This window comes from Desmodus rotundus, chromosome 10 (assembly GCF_022682495.2).
Source record: "Desmodus rotundus isolate HL8 chromosome 10, HLdesRot8A.1, whole genome shotgun sequence".
Classification (NCBI taxonomy): Eukaryota; Metazoa; Chordata; class Mammalia; order Chiroptera; family Phyllostomidae; genus Desmodus; species Desmodus rotundus.
The window spans coordinates 45,294,814-45,306,200 of record NC_071396.1 but is presented as its reverse complement, the minus strand read 5'-3'; the positions used below and the strand labels follow the sequence as shown (position 1 = coordinate 45,306,200).

The 11,387-nt window shown below is 53.8% G+C and overlaps 2 protein-coding genes across 3 annotated transcripts in view; one reads left to right on the top strand and one right to left on the bottom strand.

The window, feature by feature from the left end:
• Nucleotides 1-2,963: 2,963 nt before the first annotated feature.
• Nucleotides 2,964-6,975, bottom strand: CCNI2 (cyclin I family member 2). Its single transcript, XM_053912239.2, is given in 6 exon segments — nucleotides 2,964-3,049; nucleotides 3,378-3,546; nucleotides 4,154-4,480; nucleotides 5,388-5,519; nucleotides 6,896-6,939; nucleotides 6,942-6,975. Coding segments are annotated over 6 exon segments (792 nt in total).
• Nucleotides 6,976-10,782: 3,807 nt separating this feature from the next.
• The window catches only part of KIF3A (kinesin family member 3A), a 39,315-nt gene continuing 38,710 nt past the window's right edge, over nucleotides 10,783-11,387 (top strand). For both annotated transcript variants that reach the window (XM_024575150.3, XM_024575149.3), the window contains exon 1: nucleotides 10,783-10,925. In XM_024575150.3, coding sequence (XP_024430918.1) covers nucleotides 10,920-10,925 — 6 coding nt within the window. In that variant the 5' untranslated portion in view covers nucleotides 10,783-10,919. The remainder of the gene's footprint in view (nucleotides 10,926-11,387) is intronic.

The window sequence follows — 11,387 nt, the reverse complement described above, 5'->3', positions numbered from 1 at the left end:
GCGTGCGTGTCTTTGCGTCTGCGTGTGGGTTCTCAGTGAAGCGGGGCCCGTGTTCCTGGGCTTGCTGGTCTTGTTACGTTAACACGCTTTTCTGAAACTGCTTCCCTTGTTAATTCATTTACTCCTTCATTCATTGACCGTTTTTGTTCCTTTCCATTCACGTTGTACTCGTTTTTGTTTTTTTTTTTGTTTTTTTCATTAAATTTTGCATTTATTTTGAGTTTTTTGTGGTGTCTTTTTTGGACAGTGGCTTCCCCGATTTAACGAGTTTCCTAGCCTATTATTAATCTGCTACAGCTGTGGTGAAATTCGGCTTGTCTTTTCCTGACCTTTGCAGGGCGGGCCAGCTTCTGCAGGGATTTCAGGAATCATGCAGGGCATGAAGGAGGCAGACTTGAAGAGTTTACGTCCTTGCAGAAGAGGCGTGACATGGGCCGACTAACACCTAAGTGCCTAATGTGTGCCAGGCATTGCTCCGAAGTACTTTACATGCATTAATCCCTCTAATCTGCATCATAATTTTATGATTAGGTACCATTTCCCCCATTTTATAGCTAAGACACAGAGAGGTTAAGGAATTAGCCAGGGTCACACAGCTAGTAACTGGAGGCTTTGGCGTTTGAATATTGGTAACCTGTACCCTTAATTCCTGAGCCGCAGCTGCTCTTTCTGGGTGGTGGGAGAGTGGTGGAAATGCGGCCAGTGTTACAGTGGGAAGGTGAACTTGAGACGGTTTGGTGCAGGTGAGATGCCCCGGCTGGCAGGCAAACATTTGGTCGAGGAAGGTAGACTAGTGGTGGAAGGAAGTGATGACAAGCTCACGGGGTCCATTTGTCGAGGAGCTTTCTCTGTTGGGCATTAGACCAATTTCTGGGAGGGCCAAAATGTAGAGATGGGGACCAAAGTTGGGGAGCCTACAGCCCAGCAGGGGGACTGGTATGCAGACACCCCTAAGGAAGGTACAGCCCAGCTCTACTCACAGGGAGGCAGGGAGCAGGGAGAAAAGTCTTCACTGAGACTTGAAGGGCAGAGCAGGGCCAGGAAGCCAGAGGAGAAGGGCCCCGCTGGTGGAGGGAGCGGGACTGTACAACTTAGCTCACCCATTAGAGGGCAGTAATACCTGGACACGTTTCAGAAAGGTGCGCGGTGCTCATCGGCCCAGCGGGGCCCCTCGCAGCTCCACTTCCTGCAGCCACAGTCCTCCGCCACCCCAGTCCTTCTGTGTTGGGGACAAAGGAAGATGGACTGTGTCCCCATTTCTCCCACCACAGTAGTCCCCGATCTCTGATCTGAGGTGGGATGTGAGTTCCTAACCTCAAAAAAAAAAAAAAAAAAAAAAAAAAGGAAAGAAAGAAAAAGAAATGTTAGAGGAACGTAGGATGGGACCTAGGACCCCAGCACAAGCTTGAAAAGCATACAAACTTTTTTTTAAACTCACAAGTGGTACTTTGGCCATACAGAAGTTTGCTTTGCCAAATAAGAGGAATATTATTTGCAGAAAGAGCAACAGGACTGTTCTTACCCCAATACTGGGGCTCACAGGTCTACTTTCTCTTTTTTTTCTTAACAGCTTTTATTTTTATTTTATTTTAATCCTCACCTGAGGACATGCTCCTTCTTCTTGTTATTTATTTATTTATTTTTAGAGAGGAAGAGAGGAAGAGAGAGAGAGGGAGAGAAACATCAATTGGTTGCCTCTCGTACATGGCCTGACCTGGGACCAAACTCTACCTAGGCATGTGCCCTGACCAGGAATCGAACCCACGACCTTTGGTTTACAGGATGATGCTCCAACCAACTGAGCCACACTGGCCAGGGCCTACCTTCTTCTTTGAAATTCAGAGTTGGATTAGCTCTGGGGGCCCAGCTTACACCCAGACCTACCTAGGGAAGAGGTCCAGGTGCCTCCTACCCGTTCCCCGAAATCGGGGACAGCCTGAGCTGTTGTGGGCCCTCAGCATGAGCCCCACCCCTCCCACTACGGTGCCCACTCACAGGGGAAGGAAGGAGGTGGCAGGCAGTCGTGGCCACTGGTGAGGGCGGTGGCCATGGGCTACACGCTGCCCTCAGCATCTCCATCTGTGCTGGGTGCGAGGACAGTTGTTGATTGACAGGGAGCAGGAGTTGGTGTTCCCACCGTGCCTGGCTCCGGCAAGTCTAAGTGTGTGCGTGGGGCCCAGTGTATGTGAAATAAGATTCAGACAGGGCTGCAAGGACCTCAGGTTAATTTCCACAAAAGCTCCAGCAAGCACACCGGTGTAAGAGAAGGCCAGGACTGGCGCTGACTGCAGTGCAGGCTGTTACTACACGGGGGCCTTGACCAGCAGCCGTCCCGCTGCCCGAGGCCCAGCACGTTTGTAAAAACTTCACGTTGGAAAGACTTCACAAGTGCCCCAAACGAGTGTCTCAGTCATTCGCATCCCAGCATTCACATCCCAGCACTACTCACGCAGCGCAGGTGCCAGCTGGACTCCCCTGCTTAAAGAATGACTCGATAGTGTCACAGCTTAGAGAGGCAGCTGGTGTCTCCCTCAAGGCCACGCTAGCGACCTCCCCCCGCCCCGCCCTGGCAGCTGCACGGCCCCCTCCCCCATCACAGGGGTCATGCCTTGTAATATCATTCTTTAGCATAAAAATGTCTCTAGCTAAGCCAATTAACTCCTTTGCTTAAGAGTGACAAAGGAGAAGTATTCTTAAAGCTTGGACAGATTGCCGTACATTAAGCAGAGCATATAATGCAGTCCCCATGAGGAGAAGTCCTGCGTCACAGCCAAATCGGGTCAGCGCATCGGGAGAGACTGTCCTGCTTTCCAGCGGCAGGCGGGCAGCTGGGGCGGGGCGCTGCGAGTGTGCGTGGTTATAAGCCTGGGGAGCTGCAAGGACCTGGCCAGCGCGGGTGGGAAGAGCAGCAAGAACTGTTCAGTCGAAACCGGCCCGGCCCTTCGGCCTGAGCAAGGCCTTCCTCAGGCCTCATAGTGCAGCTGTCTTGGGGGCTGATACCAGCTGTCGCTGGAGAAGCAAAACCAAGGGGCAGTGTAAGCGTTCATTCCTGGGAGGAGGCCCCGGGGGAGAGAAGGGAGCAGGGTATGACCTGCCTTTACCTCTAGTGACCCCAACCTCCCTTTCCCCCTCATTTTCTTCTAAGGACCCAGAAATTTTTTCTCAGTTGTTCTTGCAGAGGCGGCCAACCCATGGCCTGTGGGCCACATGCGGCCCAGGATGGCTATGAATGCGGCCCAGCACAAAACATAAATTTACTTAAAACCTTTTTTTTGCTCATCAGTTTTCGTTAGTGTTTGTGTTTGTAATGTGTGGCCCAAGACAACCCTTCTTCTTCCAGTGTGGCCCAGGGACGCCACAAGGTTGGACCCCCCTGCGGTCTTCTTCCTTTCTTGTTACGAGATCCATAAAGTTTGGAATTTCCAGGCGGCCCAGCAGGGAGAGGTCGCCCTCACACCCTGAAGGACTCTGGGTGAGGGCGCCGGCTGGCGGGGGAAAGAGGAGGTTCTCTGTGCAGGAGGAGGACGAAAGGCTTCTCTGCTGCTGCTTCACCTGCAGCGGACCAGCTGCCCAGCTCGCCCGTGACTACAACAGAGCGGTCATCCTTGACACAAACATTCTGCGTTCTAAGCCACGAGCAGCTGAGTGTCACAAGCTTAGCATGGGCCATTTCAGGAAGGTCCGACCGCAAAACCTGAGCATGTTAACCTTTCTAGCTCAGGGACACCCGTCTCCAAACTCAGTGAAACTTCCATGAGTCAAACTATGCATTTCATCCTACCCAGTCTGTTCTGAGGGCTTCTGGCCCCGCTCACCCCTAGAGTCACGTAGAGGGTGAGAGGCCTGAAGTTTACCCTCCTCTGTATTACTCAGGGTTGCTTCCTCCTGAACTGCACATGTCTCCCCATCCTCTTGGCTACAAGGGCTGCCACTGAGATAAAGCTTCCCCCACTGTCAGAGAAACGCACCCCACTGGCCCGGTGAAGGGACCATGTATCCCAAAATCAAGTGCAGAGGGCATGCCAAGTGTGGGAAGCCTGGCCCTCCGGCAGACTCCTTGCAGAGTCATGGCCAGAGCGTCTTCTGGAGTCCACAAGGGCCGAGAAGGACCGTGGGGACCCTTTTGGGGGCAGAGTGCGGCAGCTCAAGGAACAAAACCAAGAGCTTGGTGTGGGGCAAAGTTGATGTCTACCTGTGCTTTCTTTAGCAGATCAGATATAGGAGCACACCAGTCGGGCATGAGCCTCTCCAACTCTAAGGTGATGATGACCAAGGCCAGTGTGGAGCCCTTGAACTGCAGCAGCTGGTGGCCCGCCATACAGTGCTGCAGCTGCTTGGTCAGGGACGCGCCGTGGAGGGAAGGAGTCCTCTGAGGCAGCAGCTCCACCACGTGGGGCCAGTCCGTGACCACCAGGGAGTGGAACTGGACATTGTGGTTTTCCATGTTAGGACAGAAAACCCCATACTTTTCATATATCAATGACCAAAAGTGCAAACAGTTTGAATTTCCATCAGGGAACACCAAATGCGGCCCGACCCCTTTCCTTGCCATCCACGGCCCCACAAGGGGCTCGAGGCTTCATGCCCCTTCTGTGGTCAAGCTGAGCTTCAACCTTGGAGAGAAAAGGCAGTCTGCTTTGCAACGTGGCCTTAGGAGGCCTGAAGGAGTTAGATAACAATGTTTCAATTCTGAAAAGTGGAAGCTCCCTCTTCAAGATTAAGGCAGCAGAAAAGTTACTTGTATCTGCTTGACATGAGAAAAAAAGCCTCTGCAACTGGGCCGCAGTGGCCAGTTTTCATCGTGAACCAGCCCTTAGTGATACAATCTTCATGCTTCATAACAGACCCACACCCCGTGACATTTCCACATTACATGATTTTGCCTTACTAACAGAATCATATCTTTAAGGTTGACCATCCTTCCCTAACGAAAACCAATCCAGACTAACAGGATATTTTTTAAGTGCCAGATCGATATGGTCTACAGCCTCAGCAAGGATTGTGTGTAGGTGAAGAAAGACAGCTAAGTGAATGTGTGTAAAGCATAGCAAAAGCAGACAGCTTTTTATGTACAGTATTCATAGAATGGAAAGTTAAATATTTTTGCAATGTGTACTGAAGAGAAACGTACCCTAAAAATGCCGTCTCAAAACCTTTGTAAAGTTAACTTCGTGTCCTTTAGCGGTGGGAGTCTGGTGGAACTGTGTTGGACTTAAGATACATTTTCACTGTTCCGTGTGTCGTGAGCCTCGTGGGTGACCTTACCGTGGTGCATGTGCAAGGACGGGTGCACGCTCGTGCTTGGCCGTCCTCTGTAGTGAGCCGTCCCAAAGGCACGGATGAGTCTCGGGCAGACTCCGTGAATCCCTCGTATTTACTGTGGTCCAGAAGTCCAGCGGCGTCCCCACGTAAGGGCCCCAGGGCAGTCTGTCCCAAATAGCCAGCTCCATCCTCGGCAACTCATTCAGGCTACAGCCAGAGCCACAGTGCTTTATGAAGTCTTTGATGCGTGGAATGAACTGTAAAAAAATAAAGAGGCCGAAGGCCTGTATCATGTCATGGTAGCCTTTGTTTTCTTGTCCACGGGGGCTGGACCTTCGCGAGCCTAGTGGAGTTGTCCTCAGCGACCTGCCACGGAAAATACTTAGGAAGGAAACACCAAACCAGATCTAGGCTATCTGTCAAGTCCCCAGGTAGTTGGGACCATGTGTAGTCAATGCCACATGGTCACCCTCCACAAACAGCTTTTAATTCCCAGCTGCACTCCAGCTCACACCCGAAGGTATTTTGGAGACAGGGGCTCCGCCGTCTTCCCTGTTTAGCTGCAGGAACTCACCCAAGGCCTTCTAGGAGCTGTGGGCTCTACCCATTCCTGTCCCTGAGCCCTACCAGGCTTACTTGTGGGAGAGGAAGAAAGGAACACTTTCGAGTTCTCTGGTCTGCACCAGACAGCATCCGTTTTGGCAACACCGTAGCTGTAAGCTCATTCCCTTTAGCCTTGACTGAAGGCAGTTCAGTTTGGGAAAAAACTATGACTTTATCCTGGAGGGTCTAATAAGGCTTGTCTCTGAGTAAACACTCAAGTACCAAGTGCATGAAAGACATGGCCCTTTTTTTTAAAGTAAAGTGTCACTCCAACCTCCAGAAATACTTCTCTTTAAGGTCACTTACTTGATTGGCCAAAAGCAACTCTGGGGGACAGGTTATATTCTAATAAACTAATTAAAAGCATATTTATTGAAGGTTTGGAGCTGGACACAAGGTTCTTTATTAGCCCTCAGGTCCTGAGACCAGCTCAGAGAGACCCTGGAGAAATGGCAGAGGCTCCATTATCCCCGAAGGGGGGGGAGGGAGGTCTGGGGAGGGTGTTGGCGGAGGGTCTTCTCCGAACAGAAGCCACCATGAGACGTGGAAATTCAAGCAGGCCTGGAGCACTTGTGGAGGCTTCTCCCCCACTTCCTGCCCCTCTCCGAAAAGGGTTCCCAAGTCCATGAGGGCCAGTTTCATGGACACAGCCACCTCAGGCAGCTCTCTTAGCTGTCGTCTGCAGGGCTGGACATCCGGCCACACGGTTTGGGAGGCCTTTTTCCTGGCTCCACAGCAGATGTCTGCGCTTCCTGGGAGGCGACATCTGGCATCAGCCAATGAGGCAAGGTCTACGTGCCAGGAGGCCAGACCTCTGGGTTTGCCGGGCCAGGAGAATCCAGCTGTTCCGTTTCTCCACTGGTGGCTCCCAGAGTCTGACAAGCCTGAGGAAGGGACCGCAGAGATCCTGGGAAGTTAATAACTTTCCAAAATGCCCACCATTCCCAGGTGCACAGGGAGCTCGAGGGCTCCAGCCTTCCACCCTCACGCCTCCCAAAGCAGCCCAGAGTGGACTTCCAGGGGCGCGGACCCCCTCTTCTTCCTTCCCCTTCGCAGCGAGTCTCAAGGAAGTGAGGTGACAATGTGGAGTAAACGCTCTTTTATCTGCATTCTGGGACAAACAATCGACTAGAATGTGAGTGCCAGAAACAAACCGTAACACATTTGTGGTTTTTTTCTTCAAGAAATTAAGTTTTTCCTCTTTTTTTTTTTTTTAACTGGCTGATTGTATTCCTCCCCAAATCAGTCAGTGCCAGTTTTAGATTTGAGCAGTGGAACGGCTCCTGATATCAGAACCACGGATGACTTCTCTTTGTCAGAGGACTGCAGGGCTCAGAGAGGCCTTCCCCAGCTAGGTCCTCTCCGGCTCCCCACATCCACCCCTGACAACCACACAGGACTGGGGACAGGCACAGGGGTGGGGTGGGAGAGGTTAGTGCTGAGCACCCCAGATGGCCCATCTCCAAAGCAGCAATGGGATGCAGAGGTCTGTCTCCTCTCCCCCCACCTGTCACCATCCCCCAGAGGACTCCCTGCCTGCGTCAACACCAGGACATGGCAGAAGACAGAGCCAGGTGAGAAGTGAAAGATTTCTCCAGCCACAGGAGCTGCAACACGACTTCCTGGGAAGTGTCCCCGAACTCCACCTGCTGAAAAGGGGGGTGTAGGGATCGCAGGGAAGGTGCTTGGTGGCCGGTCTGGCTCCACCAGCGGCAGGAGCCTCCTGCTTAAGGGGAGCAGCCCCTTCACCTTAAATCGCGGGGGGACCCAGTGGCTCAACGGTGCGTCTCCCTTCCCGTGCCCATGTTCCCGTCGAAGGAGAGTCCCGAAACCCACACAGGGTAGGTCCCGGCCTCCAGGGTGCAGCTCATCCGAGCGCGGGTGCAGGTCGGCCCCGGAGCGCCCCGTGCGCCCAGGAGGTGGGGGTGCAGGTGCTCCCCGGAGGGCCCCACTGCGGGGACCCGTACCTGGGGGTGGCCGCCCCACTATAGGCGCGCCTCGGACCCAGGGCTAATTTCAGATGGGCGGCCAGCCGGCGCTCGTCCAGGACGGCCGCTGGGGTAGCGGCGGCGGGAGCAGAACGATAACAGCTGTTTCATTCAGGCTCCCACCACGACGCGGACCGACCTTCTTCCTCCGAGGCCAAGGCGAGCCCGGCTCCCAGGTCTGGGTGCAGCTTGGCCCTGCTGTTTATAACCAAACTCCTGGGCGCCGGCTCTGGGCCGCCCTGGCGCGGGCAGGCGGGCCCACTCCAGCCTGGCCAGCAGCTGCTCCCGGCGTGGGCCCGCCCCTCCGTGACCCTTGCTGCTGCCCCGAGGGGCGCAGACCTGGGACGCGGCAGGACAGAGCACGCAAGTGAGTGAGGGACCTCCTGGCCCTGCTCCCACCCAGCGAGCGCTTGCCTACTGCGCGCCTCTTGCCCGCGCCCCGTGTTCGGAGTGTCGAGCCCCCATGGGGCAGATGGTGACGGCGTGGGCCCTGGAGAAGGACACAGGCCGCAGACCCGGGTTCTTTCCTCAGTCAGAGAGGCGTGGGAGGAGTCCCTGACTCCCCGTGTGACCTCGTGCATGCGACTTGACCTCCCAGAGTCTCCATCACCGCTTCTCTTAAAAAAAAAAAGAAAAAGCCATTATCTCCCTCAAGAGACCGTTCTTTCGTGCACACCTTCTTCCACGCAGCCGTACTTATTGAAGGCCGACAATGTCTTAGGCGCTGGGACATAACAGTGAATAAAACAGACATGAACTTATATTTTAGTCCGGAAAGACAGATAATAAACATGAGAAGAATACACGGAATCCCCCACAATTCCACTCCTAAGTATATGTGGGACAGAAATGCATGTGTGTTCACCAAAAGACACCTGCTAACGTCCAGAGCAACACTACTTGTAAAAGCCCTGAACTGGATACGGCCCAAACGTCCATCAATAGTCAAAGGAGGTAAGCTGTGGTATATTCACACAATGGCATAGCCATACAATGGAATGTTGTTCAGCCGTAAATATCAATGACTGATATATGCTAAAGTAGAAGTGAAGCCTGAAAACATTATTCTAAGTGATAGAAGCCATTCACCTAAGGCCACGTAAGTGTATACTTCCATTTTATAAAGAGTGTCCAGAATAGGCAAATTTATAGAGACAGAACGTACATTGTTGGTTGCCTAGGGCTGGGCTATTGGCGAGGGGGCAGAGCAAGGGGAATGGCTGCTATGGGTATAGAGTTTCTTTTAGGGGTGATGAAAATGTTTGAAATTAATTGTGGTCGTGTTTGCACGACCGTATACATAGCAAAAACCATGGAGTTGTACAGTTTACACTGATGGATTGTATGATGCGTGATTATATCTCGATAAAGCTGGGCACACGTGTATATGAAATGTATACCATGCATATGGTATATCAGTATATCAGGTGGTGTAAGTACTACAGAACAAGGTGGGAAGGGGCGATAAGACTGGGGTTGAAGGGTGGAACTTTAAGGAGACCATAGCAGAGCTCACCGAGGGGGTGATGTGGCTCGAAGACACTCTGAAGGAGGGGAGGGGTCCGGCAGATATCTGGGGGGAGAGCTATCCAGGGCCTGGGTTGGGATCTGCACTTTGTCACTGTCCATACGTATGACCTTGGGCAAGTTACTTAACGGCCCGGTGCCTCAGTTTTTTAATCTGTAAAACAGTTAGTCTTATTTTCTATTACAATGACCAACAGTCCCTATTTAAAAAGGTTAGTGTATGTCTTAAATTAATTTTAAAAAGGAAAGCAAAGGACTTAGAACAGTACCCTGGAACTAAGTAAAGTGCTTTATAGTTATTTTTATTAGCTCCTCCTGCCATGCAAAAGGTAGAAGCATGCCCGTAATGTCATGCATCCAGGAGACAGGTGGGGCTGGCGCCGAATACCGAGCAAGGGGGAGGACTGTAGGGCACGGGGAGAGGGTTTGTAACGTTCACTCTGTGAGACGGGAAATCATCCACAGGTTTCGAACAGAGAAAAGACACGATCTTGCTCGCGTTCTGACATTATCCCTGGCAGAGGGGCAAGGATGCAGGCGCGGAAAGCGGCTTCGGGGCCGTTGCGGTGCCCCAGGTGAGAACGGTGGTAGCGGCGAGAAGTCGTCCGATTCGGGGTCTCCTCTGAAGACAGAGACAGAAGCAAGCTCTGTCGACAGGCGGGATACTGCGTAGGAGAAAGAGACTGGTTCTGATCCAAGGAGTTGCAGGTATTCAGGTTCCATTTGTTGTGACGAGCTACGTTCTTGGACGTTGGGTGGCGGCCTGGGGGTTGGGGATGAGGACGGCGGGAGCAATGGAACTCGCCCTTTCGGTTTTGGGCACGAAAACTGGAAACGTCCATTACACAGCCAAACGGAGGGGCGTCCAGGCAAGAGGTTCGAACAAGGCAGACAGCAGACGGATCCCTCGTCCCTTTGCAAATGTTTCGGGAAAACCCACGCTGCTCCGGGTCCTGTTCTGGGCCCCAGTCCAGGTTTCGGAGATACATGAGAGAAGGTCGACAAAAGCTCCTCACGACTTCACCTTCTAACGGTGAGAGGTCTCCAACAAGTCGGCAATCGAGTGCAGGGATGTTTGTAAAGTCTTTAGCTCTCCAAGTGGGGCGCAACGCACAATTGCCATTGTTTCCTTTTTTTAATATTGGAGTATCGCAAGCGCCAGAAGATGGGGCTTGCAATGGGAATCCTTCCTTTTCCCAACCGGTGACTCCCAGATGTCCCCGCCTCAATACGGGCCAGATCTCTGGTGCAGAGGAACAGCAGTATTGCGCAGGCACGGCCTCCGTCTGGCGTCCTAGGAGACGGCTCCGAAAGCCTCGCGCAGGCGTTGAAGCTGCCGGGGAAGTCTCAGGCGAGGGTGGGGGGGGAATGGGCGGGGTGAACTGGGAGTGCGCTTGCGCACTGTCGCCCTGAAGAACCGCATTTCGGAGAGCACCGAGACGGTGTTTCGGTAACCTCCGAACAACCTCTCCCGAGAACCCAGAGTCGTAGGACTGCACCCAGGGCGGAGACGCCCACGGGGCACGGGAGGGAGCCACGATGCCGGTGAGGAGAGTGGCTCAGGCACTGAGGTTCAGCCTCATCTCCGCGGCCTGGCCCGGGGGGCGCGACCGTTGCCATGGCGGAGGGTGGCCCGGGTGGGGTGGGGCGGGGCAGGGCCCCGTGCTGCCGGTGTGTTTGGGGAGCCAGGCCAGTGGGCCCGTGGCGCCCCGGCGTCTGGCTGGCCTTGGGAGGGGCCCGGGGGAAGCCCAGCTGCCTTCCTCGCTGCCCCTGCATCCCGCACGGCCTGCGCCGCCCCACATAAAGGCGCGGTGCTGGAGGGTGCGCTCTCGCTCGCAGCTCTGCAGGTCGGGAGTCTGGGAGCGGCCGTGGGGGGTCGGTTTTGGATGCTCCGCTCCCGGTAGGATCTCCATGCAGCGGAGCCAACGGAAGGCAGCAGAGCGAGGGCTGCCTACCCCCACTCCAGGCCCCCGACTCGAGCTGTCGTTGCTCTTGTGGCGCCTTAGC